Source organism: Suncus etruscus, chromosome 6 (assembly GCF_024139225.1).
Source record: "Suncus etruscus isolate mSunEtr1 chromosome 6, mSunEtr1.pri.cur, whole genome shotgun sequence".
Lineage (NCBI taxonomy): Eukaryota > Metazoa > Chordata > Mammalia > Eulipotyphla > Soricidae > Suncus > Suncus etruscus.
In genome coordinates this window covers 54,313,379-54,330,958 of record NC_064853.1, presented here as the reverse complement: position 1 = coordinate 54,330,958, position 17,580 = coordinate 54,313,379, and the positions used below count along the sequence as shown (strand labels likewise).

General features: G+C 48.4%; 1 protein-coding gene across 1 annotated transcript in view; it reads left to right on the top strand.

Annotated features, from left to right (window-relative positions):
* Positions 1-17,580, top strand: part of EPHB2 (EPH receptor B2) — a 211,737-nt gene that overhangs the window by 157,016 nt on the left and 37,141 nt on the right. Inside the window, exons 4-5 of the mRNA XM_049774666.1 lie at positions 6,352-6,507; positions 7,785-8,120. Coding sequence (XP_049630623.1) covers positions 6,352-6,507; positions 7,785-8,120 — 492 coding nt within the window. The remainder of the gene's footprint in view (positions 1-6,351; positions 6,508-7,784; positions 8,121-17,580) is intronic.

Sequence of the window (17,580 nt, the reverse complement as noted above, 5' to 3'; positions counted from 1 at the left end):
GTGGGAGGTAGCTCATGGAGCGATCTGAGTTAACAGAGCACCTACTATGTGTCAGACCTGTGCTAGGTGCTGGGACTAAACCCCTGGATTTGAGATTGTAGACCAAGCTCCCCTTCCCAGCAGGCAGGACCTAGAAAATTCATCTGTGAGTTATGTTGGGGTGGACGATTACTGGTTGGCTCACAAGAGCTGACAATGTTCATTTCTTACCCACTTGGAGTTTCTCCCAAGTGTAGCTTGAATTTTGCCTTTATGAGAGTATTTACTCCACAGAAATCAACTAACACAAGGCATTGGGGCTCCTTGAGCTGGTCCTTACAGAGCTCTTACAAGCACGTTCCGGGTGCTGAACTTGAGTCAGTGCTGCTGAGAAACCTGGGTTGACATTGGGGAATAGTGAAATGGGTTGGGTGCTCTCAGAGGTGCATATGTCAAGTCTCTGAGTCCAGGCTGACAGGGACAGACAGAGAGTTTTCAGGCCAAGGGATATCTGGGAACTGCCACTGGAGGGGAAGCAGGTGGTTCTGGGGGATGTAAGAAGGTTTGTGAGGGTGTTTCTATACTGTGCTTCTTCATTTAACTAGTGATAGGACCCGGGCAGGACCCATAGGGCAGATATAAAGAAGCAAAATGGTACCCACCCTGAGTACTGGTTGACGCTTGTCTTCATCTTCTTTCTCATCATGTTTCAGCCCCTGGCCATTGGCAAGTGTCAATCTTACTGAGTCCTGTGCTCCCACCCCTGCCCAGATAAGCCTGTGGTGCTTCCCCTTTCCGGAAGAGACAGCACACAGATTTCCAAATTCTCCTAATGCAGGTATCAGTGAAGGTGACACTCAGATCTACACAGTGCAGAATAAACTGCATGAGACATTTAGGGCTTCTTGGAGGAGGTATGGGGTCAGGAGTCCCAGGCTGAGGGGACAGTATGGCCTGGAGACCTGGAGGGATTCCATCTAAGGGCTGCAGAGAGCCCCTGCGTATGTAAACGGAATGCAGAAAGCTTAATTACTACTAAGCAGCTTGCTCCAAATTGGAATAGGGAGACCCCTCAGGACCCTCATTCCCCAGTTACTCAAGCAGGTCAGCTCACTTAGGGGACAACTTTTGGGGAGAGGCCACAATTTTTCCGCACTTGCAGGACAGTGTAAGCTCAATGTGGGCTCCAGAAACCAGTCATGAAAATGGGTGGTCACCCTGCTCCACTGGGTGCAAAGGTGCAGTTGGCAGCAGTTCCCCCAATGTACCCCTACTGCTCACTGGGCCTCAGTTTCCTCTTATAGTGTGCAAACAATTAAGCTGCATTACTTTCCCAGTCTTCATCTCATCCCTCCATCACTCAATAGGTGCCAGATACCAGGCAACATTTCAGCACTGACAGTCCTGCCAGGTGCCTATCAATCCACAGGCAATTAAAATAGGCCCCTTAGCCTTGCCTGGAAGAGATAATGCACAGGCTGTGTCTGAAAGGGGTCAGGGAAGAGGCAGAAAAGGGAGGGAGGTATAGGCAGACTGGGTGGGCAAGGCCAGTGGTATAGATGATGACCTGGATCTGGCACGAGCAGAAGCAACTGGGTGTAGCCATAGGCACAGGCTGGCTACAAAGGTTGGAAAGAGGCAGATGCCAGCCCTGTGGTTCTTGGGAGCTCTGCAGAGTCTCAGGGACAGTGGACTTAGGGGAGCGTGTTAGGGATTGAACCCAGACCATGCACAGAACCCCTCTGTCACATCTCCAGCCATGGGTTTACTATAATAGTAACTTGTCATGGTATGATGCATGTAACATATGATCTACCTACTTACACTGAACAGTTCAGCAGCTCTTTTCTATATTCAGTGTCATGCAACCATCACCATAACCCATTTCAGAGCATTTTCATCAGCTTCGAAAGAAAGCCCATTATCCATTAACAGGCCCCATTTCTGCTCTGCCCTCCCCTGCCCTGCAGCCGCTAATCTACTCCATCTCCAGAGCCGTGTCCACTCATCATTTCCATGTCAATGGGAGCCCATGCCGTGTGCGCCTTTGTGTCCAGCTTCTTTCATGATGCACAATGTTTTCAAGGTTTCCCCATGTGGCTGTGACTACCAGCCTTGCATTCCTCTTTATGGCTGAATAATATTCCATTGTGTACTACTGTGGGCTTTTAAGTGACACAGAAAGGTTGGAGCTTTGCAAGGCTGGCTCTGGATTCTAGGAGGGACCAGATGGCCATGAGGGGCTATAGTGTGGGTGGGAAGAGCGTTTGGATACCTAGGGGGAGGGGATAATAGGGCCCTGCTGGGGAAGGAAGGCCTGGTAATTGGCTGGCTGCAAGAGCCAAAGCCTCCTGGTGACTGAGTAGCTGATGCTGATGCTTCTCAAGACAGAAGAACAAGGTACTGGCAGAGAGAGAGTCTCTCTCTAAGGAGGGGAGACTTCTAAGGAGACAGCTTGGTGAGTATGAGAGGAGGCCAAGGAAGGACTGGGGATAAAAGAGACTGACTAGGAAGGTGAGCCAGATGGAGGGGCTGGCATGGTACAGAGGGGCGTGTGGTAGCTGGGCTCAGAGCATTGCCAGCAGATGGAGGAAGCGTGCTGAGCTGGACAAGTTCTCAGCCTAGAGGGAGCCAGGAGGATCCTGATTTGGGGGCCAAAACCCTTTGGCATTTATCAGAGGGTCCCTATATTTCAGAGGAAACTGAGAGCCAGAGCCATCCAATGCTCAACTCAAGCCAGGGTTGCAGTTCATGAGTGTTGGTGGGACAAACACAGTGGGACTTGCCTGCCTGCACATTCCACCAGCCAGAAAAAGTCAGCCCAAAAGGAAAGGAGGGAGACTCAAATCTGCTTGGACAAGAGCTGCTGATCCCCACCTGGCACCTGTGGGCAGGTGACACAGTGGGGTTCAATCAGAGATTGCAGGTGTGGCACTTAGCAAAGTGGGCTCTGAGGTCAGACCAGCTGAATATGATGGCAGTGATGGTGAGAACTCCATCAAGCTGGTACCTGGTGCTCAGTCCTTAGGATGGCACAGCTTTCAGTGAGTTTTATTGAATGCTGGTGCCCTACACCGGAATTGGAGAACCCAATTCTCCCTGACAGTGGGGACATCATAGCGTCCAGAGGCATAGCCTGTCACTTTCATTGGCATTACCAGGCTCGCTGGTTGTGTCAGAGTCCTTACCTCCCTCTTGCCTAGCAGCTCCCTAACAATTGAGCTGGAGTAGGACCTTTTTCAAGGTCCTCAGGGAGCCTGGCCAGGATGGCATAAGCCAGGATGTCAGGATAACAGTAGATCAGGATGGCTGCCACCTTCGGATACCCTCCCCAATGGCAGAAGCTAAGTCTATATCCCACCCTTTTCTGACATGCAGAGAGAATTGTCCTAGGTCTGTGGTTAACCTCCTCTTCCAGAAATCCTGAGAATAACTGCATCCCTTTGCACCCACTGCCAAGCCCTGTTCTCCACTAATACTCCTCAGCCACTTGCAGAGAAATCATTCTCTCACCGAGGAGAAATGTGCAATTTAATGAGATTGAACAGCTTACCTGAGGTCACCCAGCAGATACTAATGTGTTTGAACCAGACTCGGCTTAAGTAATGCCAGGAAATGTTCTAGGCGTGGCAGCCTGCCTCACCCCTCTCACCTTACCAATCCAGGAGGTAGATGTCCATGTTAGGGAAGAGAAAACAGCTTACAAGATGTGCCCTGGCTCACACAGCTGGTCCAGGTGGACTGGGTTTTGCCAGGTAGCCTGTACCCTAGCCAGCATGGCCCACTGCCCTTCTTTCTACCTGCACCAGTCCAGCTTTCCACTCATGCAAGCAGCTGCAGTAGCATCTACAAATCCCTGCATGGAGTCTGCTTCTGGATTAGATGCAGGTGAAGCAAATGGAATTAGACATGGTTACACTCCGGGGCAGGGGTGATAGTACTTATCTGGGGAACCCTAATCACAGCTGGGCAAGAATACCCTGAGCTCAAGATGGAAGCACCAGGAAGAAGGGAGGCAGTGTAGTTTCTGAGGCTGAAGCAGATAAAGGGGTTTAGGGGAGAGCTGTTGAATAAGAATTGGACTAAGAAGATTGTGGCTAGAAAAGTAATCTAGGGAAACTGGCAGGTATAGAAGCTGCCACTCATAGCTGCATGCCAAAGGTCACATGGTACTCTTATATGGAAGTGACCTGTGTAAAGAATACTAGTCTCTGACCATTCAATTTCACTTCATCCCCAGCAGAAAACTGCCCCTGACATAAATACAAATCTAAACAACAATGAGATATCATCTCACGCCACAGAGTCTGGCACATATCAAAAAAGAACAAGAACAATCAGTGCTGGCACAGATATGGGGAGAAAGGGACTCTCATTCACTGTTGGTGAAAATGTAAATTAGTCCGGCCATTTTGGAAGACTATACAGACATTCCTCAAAATATTAGAAATTGATGGTACCAGAGTGATAGCTCAGTAATGGAGTGTTTGCTTTGTACGCAGACAACCCAAGACAGATCTGGGTTCAATCCCCGTCATCCCATGTGGTCCCCCGAGCCTACCAGGAGCAATTTCTGAGCGCAGAGCCAAGAGTAACCCCTGAGCACTGCCAGGTGTGGTTCAAAACCTGAAAGAAAAAAAAAAAAGAAATTGAGCTCCCCTATGATCCAGCAATGTCGCTCCTGGGAAATATACCCTTGGGGACCCAAAAACACAATTCAAAAAAGGTGTCTGCACTCCTATGTTCATTGCAGCACTATTCAGAATAGCCAGAATCTGGAAACAATCTGAGTGCCTGAGAACAGATGAGTGAATAAAGAAACTGATATATCTACACAATGGAATACTATGCAACTATTAGGGAAAGGGTCATGAAAAATTTTATATGGATGGATCTGGAGAGTATTTTGCTGTGCAAAATGAATCAAAGGGAAAGGAATAGACATAAAATGATAGCACTCAATTGTATGTTTGGGTGGGGGGGAAGCATGGTGATAATATCCAAAGACAAAGGACCACTGTGACAATGGTAGTTGAAAATAATCACTCTGGACAAGAACTGGGTGCTGAAAGGAAGTAAAGTGCTATATGGTACCCCTTCAGTAACAACAGTGACTAAAAGGGGGAGAGAGAGAGAGAGAGATGCCTTAGAGGTAGGCAGAGAGAAGGGCAGGAGGGAAACTGTGGACATTGATGGCAGAAAAATGTGCATTGGTGAAGGGCTGGATGTTGGACATTTTATGACTGAAACTCAATTATGAACAATTTTGTAACTATTTTATAGTGATTCAATTAAAATTATTAATAAAAACTAAAAAGAAATAAAACCAGTTAACAGTTAATGAAAATTATAAGAAAAAAATTGCCCCACACAAAGCTCAGCAACTTACAGTCTCATTTACCCTAGCCTGGTGCCCCATCATTGAAGAGCTGTATTCAGGGATTGCCATGAGATGAGAGAGAAACTAATACCACAAAGGGGCTAGTTCAGGACTAGAACTCCTGAACTTCTGCTTCCCAGCCCAAGGCCAGGAAGCAAGATGCAAACAGACCTTCCCAAGAGTGGGCATCTCTTCTAGAACTCAAGTCCTGAGCTGCAGGGGCCCCCAACCCCAATCCTGGATATCCCAGGAGAAGGAAAGAAGCCCAGAGGGCCTTCGGGGAATGGAATGCCCAACAAGTTCAAACGCTGCCCTCCTCAGACCATCTCTGGGACTGCAAGCCTCTCACTAAAAAGTACCTTCTTCCCTATCCTAGAATGTACAAGGGCCCATGTCACCTGCCCTGTCTACTCATGCCAAGTACTCAGAATAGCATACAGAAATGGCCGGTGAGACATCGTATTATAAAGCAGCAGAGGTTTCAAAGATGGTTAAGCCACTTATTTAAGTACTCACAGCTAAAGGGATGATACAGTGACTCTACTATTCCACCACATGTGCTTGGTGCTATGCTAGCACTTCCAGTACTGCACAGCATTATTTCACTGTCACACAAGGGTCCACTAGCCACCTCAAGGAAACCTAGATAGTGATTTTCTTTGTCATCCTGCCCAAGAATATGGTTCCAAGAGTAAGGATAGGTGTCATCCAGACATGGCCAAGGGCACTACCCACCAAGACACTCATTCCTTACCCTGGCAGTTGGGATTGACCCTCAAAATTGTGTATGTCAGGTGAGATAGGATTTCCAGGCACAACAAGGAGCCTGGAAATCCCCAAAAGTTTCCGAAGGGGATTCCCAGCAATTATATACGTGACCACCACGACACTGTGACACCCCACTGAGACTATCTGCCCTTTTCATGTCTTATGATCTCTCTGAGTCCTCACCTGGTTTCCCTCCTCACACCCCTTGTCTTCTCCCCCTTCAGCTTGCCCATCAGGAACCTTCAAGGCTAACCAAGGGGATGAGTCCTGCACTCACTGCCCCATCAACAGCCGGACCACTTCAGAGGGAGCCACCAACTGTGTCTGCCGCAACGGCTACTACAGAGCAGACCTGGACCCCCTGGATATGCCCTGCACAAGTATGTCCCAGCTGCAGGAGGGCCCTACCCACTGATTCCTGAGTCCTTCTACAGAAAAGCTCTGAGCAGGGGGTCCATGTGTGCTTAGCTACAAATTTTCCAAAGTGAGGAGCAGTCAGTTACCTGGGGGAAGGGGAGATGGAAAGCCCACTGGGAAAGAATCATCTTGGAGTGGTTATGCTGCTGGCATGCAGATACCCCAGAGCTGGCATGTGACTCCCTACCCACTTCTGTTCAGTCACATGGAAGGTAAAGTCAAGGACTTGATTCCTACTAAGAAGAGAGGCTGGGAGATTAGACCTGAGATGAACTAACACAGGTAGAGTCTGTGACCTGAATCCCAGCCATGATTCTCTAAGAAAGGGGTGTTTCTAGGCTAGTGCTAAAACCTCTGCACCAGACAGAAAGGAAAATCAGCCTCATGTCAGGAGAACTGACTCCAGTGGCTTAAACCATAGGATTTATTCTCTCATGAGAGAAAGTCATAACTAGTCCAGTGAATCTGGAATCTGACCTTTTCTTTTGGCTCTGCCATCCATAGCATGTGATTTCTGTGCTTCTGGTCACTTGCTTCATGGTTTATCCTAGCTTCTGCAGTTCTAGCCATCACACACATGCTAGGTAGCAGATAAAAAGCAAGGGACCAAAGACATGCTATAATTGGCTATCTTCATTTTTTACAAGTAAGTGCTATTCAAGAACTTCTAGTATCGATCAGTGGCCAACACTGCATCACAGAAGGCTGGTAATGGGGCCTTAGCTTGCCTAACCAGCATCCTGAATAAAGTTGGATGTTTTTTATAAAGAAGGGCAGATGACTACCAAGTGGGTATAGTCCCTAATGTTAAATCCCCTGTTCAGGGGCCGGGTGGTGGCGCTGGAGGTAAGGTGCCTGCCTTGCCTGCGCTAGCCTAGGACGGACCGCGGTTCGATCCCCCGGCGTCCCATATGGTCCCCCAAGAAGCCAGGAGCAACTTCTGAGCACATAGCCAGGAGTAACCCCTGAGCGTCACAGGGTGTGACCCAAAAACCAAAAAAAAAAAAACAAAAAAAAAATCCCCTGTTCAGACACACTGCAGAGATTTAGAATGGGGTCGGAGGTAAGGAGGGGAGACTTAAGCAGAGGTGTGCCAGGGTGAACTGTGTTCTAGAAACTTTGGAAGGGGTTAGGGAGAGCACAGGTTAAAGAATTTGGAGGACTTTGGGAGATGGGCAGTGAATTTGGAAAGATCTACTGGACACAGACTCCCACTGACAGACACTTTTCCCTTTCCCAGCCATCCCCTCTGCTCCTCAGGCAGTCATCTCCAGTGTCAATGAGACCTCCCTCATGCTAGAGTGGACCCCACCTCGTGACTCAGGAGGCCGTGAAGACCTTGTCTACAATATCATCTGCAAGAGCTGTGGCTCAGGCCGGGGTGCCTGTACCCGCTGTGGGGACAATGTACAGTATGCACCCCGCCAGCTGGGGCTGACAGAGCCACGCATCTACATCAGTGACCTGCTGGCCCACACCCAGTACACCTTTGAGATCCAGGCCGTGAATGGCGTCACCGACCAGAGTCCCTTCTCACCACAGTTCGCCTCTGTCAACATCACCACCAATCAAGCAGGTGAGTACTTGACATGTAGGCAGAGGCCAGGGGAAGGGACATGCCCACCCTAGAGCCAAGTGGGTATCCTGCTGATGAATACTTAGATTCAGAGGCTGCTGGCACTTGTGTGATGGCTTCCTCCTTTGCAAGACTTTTCGCAGAACCCAGCCCCTCTCCATGGTATTGGCATTCATGATCACCACTGTAGCAGAAGGCTTGCATTGGTCAGTTTCTAGAACATCAGTGCATTTCTCTCATGTCCAACTCCAGATGTGAGCTGTCCTGAGCAGGAGTAGCTCTGATCCACTTGGAGAGGCAGGGACCCAGGTTCCTTCAGGCTTGTCTGTCCATCTCCTTTGCGTGGTAAAAGCTGAGTCACAGGTATAGGCACTGGCCTGTAGGCTGGGTGCCCATGGGAAGCTCCAGGGTGGTGATTCTGCTTTCAGCAAGAAGGCAGAGGTGCCCCCCATTCCTCTACACATGCTTCTTTGGAAAGGACTTGGTCATGGGGCCTCACAGAGCCTTAGAAGCCTTAAGGAGCCATGAGGAGCTCAACTCGGCCTGCAGCCACAGTGGCAGGCGAGGAGACAGACTACAGTGGGCTTCTAACAGATTCTTCAGGGCTTTCTTGGAAACTTCAGCTCACAGAAACCTTTCTCCCTAATCTCATCTTTGAGCACTGTGATTATCAGTAAATAAGGATCTCTTGTGACTCTGTATCTCCCTCCATCTTCCACCCTGCTCTCCTTAGCAAAAAAAAAAATTGGCAAATGATGGTTGTATTTACTACCTTCTCCTGTCCATTCCACTTAGTCCTGTGTCCCTCCTGAAACTGCTGTCCTCAGTCTCAGCTGGCACCTCCCCATCAAGGACTTCCCCATTTTATAATTAGCTTTTCAAGCTCCTCATAGTAAGCATAGGTAAAAAAAAGATTGTGGTTGGCCCTGGAAGCATGCTGCTAAATCTGAATATAGCGATAGAAATGTGAAGAGTATCTGCCAGGACATGAAGAAAAGGTGACAACCAACTCTACCTGCCTGAGGGGTGTTTTTCATGCGTGAGTCCCCTGCATCCCTTGGCCTTTTTGAATAAAAGGCATCTATGTTCCTATATCACAGATAAGATTCAAACAAATTAGGGAAGATGAAAAGCAGAAATTCGACCAGATCTGGATCTGGAGTGATATTATAGTAGGTAGAGAGCACTTGTCTTGCACTCGGCTGACCCGAATTTGATCCCCAGAGCCCCCATATTTCTGACAAGCCCCACAATGAGTGAGCCCTGTGCGTTGAGCCAGAAGTAACCCCTGAGCACTGCCAGCTGTAGCCCCAAAACAATTAAAAAATAATTAATCAGGTCTGACAAAGACGAGGTAAAACAAAGGGTGTAATCCAAGGAGGCTTGCATGTGAGTGGGCCTCATTGTGCAGGTGACTGTGTCTTTATAAGAATACATGTTGAGGAGGCTAAAGCAATAGTACAGCAGGTAGGGCACTAGTCTTGCACATGACCAACCTAGGTTTAATCCCTGGACATCCCAGATGGTCCTCTGAGAACCATTAGGAGTAGTTTCTGAGCGCAGAGCCAGGAGTTACCCCTGAGCTTCACCAGGTGTGGCTAAAAAGGAATCATGTTGAACATGTATGACCTGCAGGTGCCCAGGGTAGTCTATTTTGTGTAGGTGCCTGAGTTGCCATGTCTAAATGTGACTCTCCTGTCTGTCTGTGAGTATTTGTGGTGGTGCCATGGTGCCATGGCTGAGCAGGCTGGCTTCTGAGAATGTGTTTGCATTTCTAGTAGGGCATGGTTGCACAGAAGGGCTCATATTGGGGCTGGATGGAGCTGCCTCGGCAGGCAATGTGAAAGAAGCCTCAAAAGCCGGCAGCTGTTGGCAGACACCTAATGGATTATAGAGCCCCAGCTGTGAGTCTCCAGCATGATGATGCTCTGAAGGGGGGAAGCCCAGGCTCCCAGTGGGAGTATAGTGGGGGAGGGAACACTTTACCCCTGGGAGAAGCCAGGGATTCCTAGCACCCCTAGACCTCCCTTCCCTCGTGTAGGGAATCTCTTGCTTCTTCCCTTTGGGAATTTTGAGGGTAGAATAGCCTTCATTCAATCTTCATTTATTAGCAGCTAGGTATGGCAGCTAGACTGCTGGGCGTTTCCTCTCCTGTATGGAGCTGGAAGTTTCCAAAGAGCAGAGATGTTGCATGGTGAAAGCGTAGCATACAGAGAAGATGGCAAGGGGAACCTCAGGATTGAAAGGTAGAAATAGTAAACAACAAGGACTGGCTTAGAAGTTGGGGGACCTCTAAATTTGAGCCCCAGCTTTGCCATTCATTTTCCCTTGCGATTTCACCAAAATAGCCAACTGTTCCACAAAAACACAACTCCCCTCCCCAAAGCTTCATCTACAGGTCAGCAAGGGGCTATCTACTGGTCTAACTCTTGGTCTCCAAAGTGTGGGTTCACTCTGTGCTGAAGCACAGATTTGGTGAACTATGTTATGCACTTAGAACATATAAACCCTCTGTAGGTGAAGGACTTAGTGCAGGGGGTTAGTTACTCACCTTGCATGCAGCCAACCCTGGATTGATCTCAGCACCATTTGTTCTGTCAAACAGTGCCAGGAGTGACCACCCTCCTTCTAGCACAGAGACTGACATAACCCCCAAGCCTCAATAGTTATGACCACCCAACAAAACCCTCTGCTGTAGCACAGTTGAGGTTGGAGGGTTTTTTAGAGGACTGAATTGGGGCCATACCTGATGGTACTTGGGACTTGCTCCTGATTGCTCTCAGGGATCACTCCTGGATGGCTTCAGGATCACCCATATGGGATGAATTGTGGATTGAACCCAGGTTAGCCACATGCAAGGCAAATGCCTTACTCGCTATGCTATCACTTTGACCCAAGCTGTGGCACAGTTGTGCTTGGTAGAGGCCCACAAAGGGCACAGTTGCACAGTCCCCTTATGACAGAGAAAGAGATGTGAACAAGAACCACCCCATCATACTCATGAAAAATCACTTCTCCCTATGGAGAGCTGGCATCTGGACCACAGGAGGACTTCAGAGCACAGGCTCCTCTGCTCCACCCAGAGCTATTGGCTTGGAGCCCCCATGAGTAACCCTATCTGGAACCATCTATCTGCTTGATATCCTCAGCCAGGAGCTGTGCAGTCACATTTACACCACATCTCCTTTGCCTAGTGGGGACACAGGTCTAGAAAGGTAGAATCTTTGGGGCCAGAGTGGTAGCCCAGTGGTAGGGCATTTGACTTGCAAGCGGCTGACCTAGGATGAACTGCGGTTCAATCCCTCAGCTTCCCATATGGTCCTTCAAACCAGGAGCTATTTCTGAGTGCAGAGCCAGGAGTAACCCCTGAGCATCATTGGGTCTGGCCCAAAAAAAACAAAAACAAAACAAAACAAAAAAAAAAAGTGGAGTCAGTTGTGCTAAATCCTGCTACAAAGTATTTATTTATATACAAATCCGACCTCAAAAAAAGCAAAAAACAAAAAAACAAATTTGACCTCAACTAGTATATAAATCCAGAAGTAACTGTATCTTTAGGTCTACACTAAAGAAAATCCAGTCTCCACTGGGGAATTATTTCCCAGGCAGGAAGATAAGATGTGGCCATTAGAGTCCATATTCTAGATGGCAGGGAGGAAGGTTCAAAGAAGGGTTGGAGGGTTTAGAAAGACGCAGGGAGGAGATTTTTTTTCCATAGACATAAGAGAGATTGAATGTCATAGAAGGTTTCCTGGGAAAGAAAGTATTTGAGCTTGACTTTGAAGCATGGAACCGTCTCTTAGAAGCAAAAATGGAGGGGGGATAGTGTCCCAGAGAAAAGATGGGAAGAGTTGTTTGTTCCTCCTCTAGCACAGGGCCTTAGCTTAGAATGCTCCCACTCCACCCCAACTCTTCCTTCAGACCTCAGCAGACTCTGTGGTCCTCCCTGACTTGGTCATACCCAGAAGGGGAGAGGGCAGGTCTCAGGAAGGCAGGATTTGCCTGGAGGACTAAGTTTGCCCTCAAGTTCCCATGGTTGAGATTTCCACTTTGTCTTTGATCCTGTTCTTTTTGTCTGTCTCCCCTGTCATCACCGCTCCATAGTACACCGTGGACCTGCTTTTTTCCTCACTGGTTTTCCAGCTATGTGGTGGGCACTCCGCAGTGGCCAGAATATGTGCATGAGGACTCAGCGGCCTGGCATGCCTTGGGTGAGGGGGAGAGCTGGAGAAGGATGATAAGGCTGGATTGATTTCCAGACAAATGCTTTCAGTGATTGTTTTGTAGTCAGACCCTAAATTTTGATATCTAACAGTTAGCACATGGCCTTAAAAGGAAAAAGTATTTCTTTCGGGCAAGTGACTGTGCCTTGTTTGCAAGTTCTTGGCACTTGCCAGAGCCAGAGCTGTCTTCTGGCTTCATAAAGCCGTCAAGCTGCCTCCAGACCACACTCCACCACTCAAGGATGGTGTTTCTGCCGGAATTCTTGTGCCCTCTCCGGGCCCCCCGCTGGGTGCTGCATCTCCTCCAAGGGAAGGCTAAGGAAGGAGAGAGACCTTGCGACAGCTTCCTCCTCTAGCACAGAGCACCTACAGGACTTCATCATCATGGGGAAAGAGGAGGAGATTCAAAGAGTCTCTTTGAGAAACTGGAATCTTTATAACAAGGCAGGACAGGGGCCGGAATGATAGCACAACGGTAAGGCGTTTGCCTTGCACACAGCCAACAAAGGGCAGATGCCTGCCAGGAGTGACTTCTGAGTGCAGAGCCAGGAATAACCCCTGAGAGCTGAGTGTGACCCAAAAACCAAAAAAATAAATAAATAAATAAAACAAGGCATAAAAAGCCTTGGAAAGCAGGGGAGAGGGCTGCAGGTCTCAGGAAGGCAGGATTTGCCTTGAAGACTAATCCAACACTCCTGGGCCCCCTCCAGGAGCTTCACAGAGGACCCCACCACAAACAAGCATAAGTATCGAGAGCTGCATGAGTTGGCCTGTGGTCACCAGGGAGTAGTGACAGAACCTGAATAATAACTTAGCTGCATTCACAAGGCCTATCTGCCCAAGCTTGGCCCAGTAATACTGAATATCTTGGCCACCTATACTGAATATAACTCAGTACCATAAGGTCCCCTGCCATCATGCCTTAAAGCAACTTCTCAAACTTTTCTCTACTATGGCCCTCTTCGAACTTGTTTTCTTCCTCTGGTCCCCTAGTTGGTTGGTCCTTAGTCTTATGCTATTGCCCCCATGTATGCAATTTTTATGTCATGCCTTTGGAATATCCTGGTGCCCACAATGTGGTGTCCTAAGGCCACTGATGGAAAATTGCTGCACTAGAGAATTGGGTGCTAGGAAAAAATCATTTGTACTATGTGCCCAGGCTGTCAAGAAGGCCTCCCTTAGAGCCTCAAAGCCCTCTGCTTCCAAGTGGAAAGTATGTCTCATTCCAGCTCTGACCAACACTTGCCAGATATGCTATAATGTGAACAGGGCATCTGGAGCATAGGCAGACACCACTTGGAATTAAAGACAAGTTAGTTTCTCATTGTACTGTAACAAAACACCACAAACTAAACCATGACAAATGACACAGCATCCTTCTCTAATGGTTCTGCAGGTCAGAAGTCTAGTCTGATCTCATCTGGCTAAATCAAGGTGTTGACAAGGCCAGTTTCTTTCTCCTAGCCCCTATGGAGGATTGATGCCCTTCTTCATTCTGAAGTTGGCAGAATTCATGTGCCCATAACTATGGGTTAGATCTCTGTTGCCTCACAGACTGTTGCTGGATGCTGCCCTTAGTCCCAAGACCTCTCTCAGTTCTTACACACAACCCCTGGCTTCTGTACTTCAAGTCTTCCTCATACTTCAGAAGCCCTCTGCTCTCTAACTCTCTGCTGGGAAAGGACCCCCTCTTCTAAGAACTCAAGTGATTAGACTGGATCTATTTGGATAATCCAGGATAATCTCCCTATCCCAAGGGCCTCAATCACACTGCAAAGTCCCTTTCACCAGGATGGTAACAAAGTCCCAGACTGCAGGGATCAGCGCGTGGACATCTTTGGAGGCCATTACTCGACCATCCCAGAAGGTGACACAAGTGAAACCGATGCATCTCGGTGTTGGCAGGAGCCTCAGAGTTCATCTCGTGCCAGCATCTCCTTTTATAGAAAGGAAAGCTGAGCTCCGGAGCTGCTCCAACAGGGCCGCCCCAGATCTCACCGCAGGCCTTTGGCTGAGCCACCGCCAACATGTCTCTGTCCATGATGCCACTCTATGGACCTTGCTCGAGAAAAGTCTTTCGACTTTCCCCAGCCCCTCTGCCACCTCAGTTCTCCTCTGATCCTGCCCTGCTCCTGTGGTGCAGGCACAGAGTGGCACAATTTCAAGAACTAGCATTAGCATGTGCCCACCTCCTCTCCCTGGGGGGACCAGATCAGAGAGAGTCCCTGGGGAGCCCCTGTAGAGAAAAGAAGACTGTGTGTTGGAAATGGGGGTGTGGGGTGCTCTGCTGCCCCAGGCGGGGCCTCTGCGCAGAGATCCTCTTTGATCTTCCAGAGTATTCTGCAGGGAAGCCATTGCCAGCCTAGAGCACCAGTTAGGATGGGATAGGACAGGAAGGAAAATATCAGATGTCCATGGACACACCAAGGCTGTCCAGAAGCAGCTTCAAAGCCAGTGGTAGAAAAACAAACAGTATGACCCAGCTCCTAAGGCAGGGTTCACCAGGATGGTCAACCCTGATCTTCTTTAGTGGGGACCATCCCTTCATGCTTCATCCCCTCAGCAACTTTTAAGAGTATGTCAGGGCTTTGTGACAGGAATGGTCCTGGTTCAGCAGGGGCACAAACTCTGTCCCTTGTGTCTTAGCCCCAAGCAGGTGGGTCCAGGTATATCTGTGTGACTGTCACAAAGAACCAACACAGCCATCAGACCTATGCAAGAGCGTGTTCAAGCCTCTTTTTATATGATGTTTGCTTATACGCCAGTGGCCAAAGCAAGCCACATGGCTCAAAGTTAAAGCAAGAAAGTACTCAAGTTACAGGACAAACAGTGTAGCTATGGGGACACAATTAATACCGTCTGTCTACCACAGTGGCCCAGGCGAGACATTTTTATTTCCCTTTTTATTTGTGGGGAGGGGATTTGGACCTGATCAGCAGTGCTCCTAAAGGCTACTACTCCAAGTTCATTGCTTTAGGGGGCTCTCTTAGCAGTCATCAAGCAACCAGGCAGTGTCAGGGATTGAATCTGAGGTTCCTATAAGCAAAATGGCAACATTGAGCTATCTCCCCAATATTTTTCTTCTGTATCAAAAGATAGGAATTAGGAAAACTTCACAAAATCATCAGGGATCCAGCTCCTCAGCACGAGGCTATCCTGATGGACCAAAATAGCAGTGAGTTCCAGCCAGTCCCTGTATTAAAAAAGAGTAAGAAGCCTTGAGTCCCTTTATGAGGACTTTCAAAAGTATTGACATAATATATTATCTTATGGGCCAGAGAGATAGCACAATGGTAGGGCATTTGCCTTGCATGCAGCCAAACATGACAGACGGTGGTTCAAATCCCAGCATCCCATATGGTCCCCTGCCTGCCAGGAGCAATTTCTGAGTACAGAGCTAGGGGAATCCCTGAATGCCACTGGGTGTGACCCAAAAACCATATATTTATACCTTATGTCTCATTGGTGCCACATGGCCACTGCCAACGGCCAGAGATGGTATTACTTGTCTTTCATTTGGATACAGTGTACCTCACTCAGAAGTAGGGTTTTGATCATCTGGGAGAAGAGACATTCAATAGCAAGTGTGCAGGATCTACCCCAGTTCCAGGTGAGGAACTGGGATCTGAGGGAGCAAGCATGTGCTATATTCACATAACTATAGGGAATAGGATTTGACCCGAGAGGGGTGAGAGAGCACCCTAGTTACTCATGGCAGTGTCCCTTGACCCAGTCTGAGACCTAGTCTATGCTAAGCATATCCCATGTGGGCTCTCACTTAACCTCCTTGCTACTATCCCCATCATATAGAGGAGAAACTGAGGCACAGAAGGATGGGGTGGGTTGCCTGGATCAGCTGATTAAGGTTTTACTCTTAGCACTTTTCTAGAGTAGGTAGAGGGCTAACCTGGGGCCCCTGGGGCAGCCATAGGACAGAGACCCAGAAAGCCCAGCTGCTCTTAGAGATACAGGCAGTGGAGGGGCATATCTATAAGACTAGGTCTAGGGTCTGGCATCAATCTGTTTAAATACTGCTTGGGGAATGAAATTTCACCTAACAGAGAGGAAAAACAACCTAGTTTCAGAGGCAGGCAGGACTTGGTCTGATCCCCACTTATAGTACCTGTGAAATGGATATTGGCCCAACTCCATCTGCTTTTGGAGTCTCCTACCTCTACACTGAGTGGGGCCCTGGATGCGGCTCCCTGGTAGAACTCCTAGCAGCAGGTGTGAGACCATGAGTTCAATCCCTGGCTCTGCCCCACATCATCAAATGCAATCCCTGGCACTCCCAGTGCCACAGAAACTGTGACCTTGTTGCATTGTACCATGACAGCAAATAACAAAGGGAAGGAAAGGGAAGAGGAAATGATCATTTGGAGAAAAAAAGAATTATACAGGCCTGAAAGAAAGATGAAGCACGTTGGAGTCCTACGCTTGATCCCTGACACCGTATTATCCCCTGAGTACTCTGGGAGTAGCCCGTGAGCACTACCGGGTATGACCCAAAAAATAAAAAAACAAAGTGTATACTAAGGTAGGGCCGAAAAGTTTTAGTACAGTGGATCGGGTGCTTGTCTTGCACATGACTGACCCAGGTTGAATCCCCAGCACCCGATATTGTCCTTACGCTCACCAATAGTGATCCCTGAATGTAGATCCAGAAGTAAGACCTGAGCACCAACCCCCCCCCCCAAAATGTATATTAAGGGGCTGGGAAGATGTCTCAAAGAGCTGAGCACATGCTCTGCATGCAGGAGGCTCAGGTTTGATACCGAACACAGCAAGGGTCCCCTTTATACCCTCCCAGAACCACCAGGAGTCATTCAAAAACAAAAGGAAAAAAGTCTAACTGAATCACCAGAAGGATGAATGAGCAGATAAATAGATATGGCCACCCTAGAGGATCTTCTCTCAGGTTCAAGAACAGAGATAATAGAATCTCCTGAATCTGTTGTTCTGGTTTTTCAAAATAGGCTCCATATATCCCAGGTCTAGTGGCTATTGAAGACAGCCATGGAAGGAGGGCCCTGAGGTCACCTGAGACTAATCTGCCAGGTTGAACCCACTAACTGGATTCTCCCCATCCTCCCTACAGGACTTATCCCCTTTCTATAAAGGGGTGTGCAGTGTTGTTTCAAGAACAGGGCTCTAAAACTGTTTCTCCAGCTTTCTTGTATACCCTGGACCCTCTTCTCCACTTGCCCATTTTTCTGTTCCAACCACTCTCTAAAAGT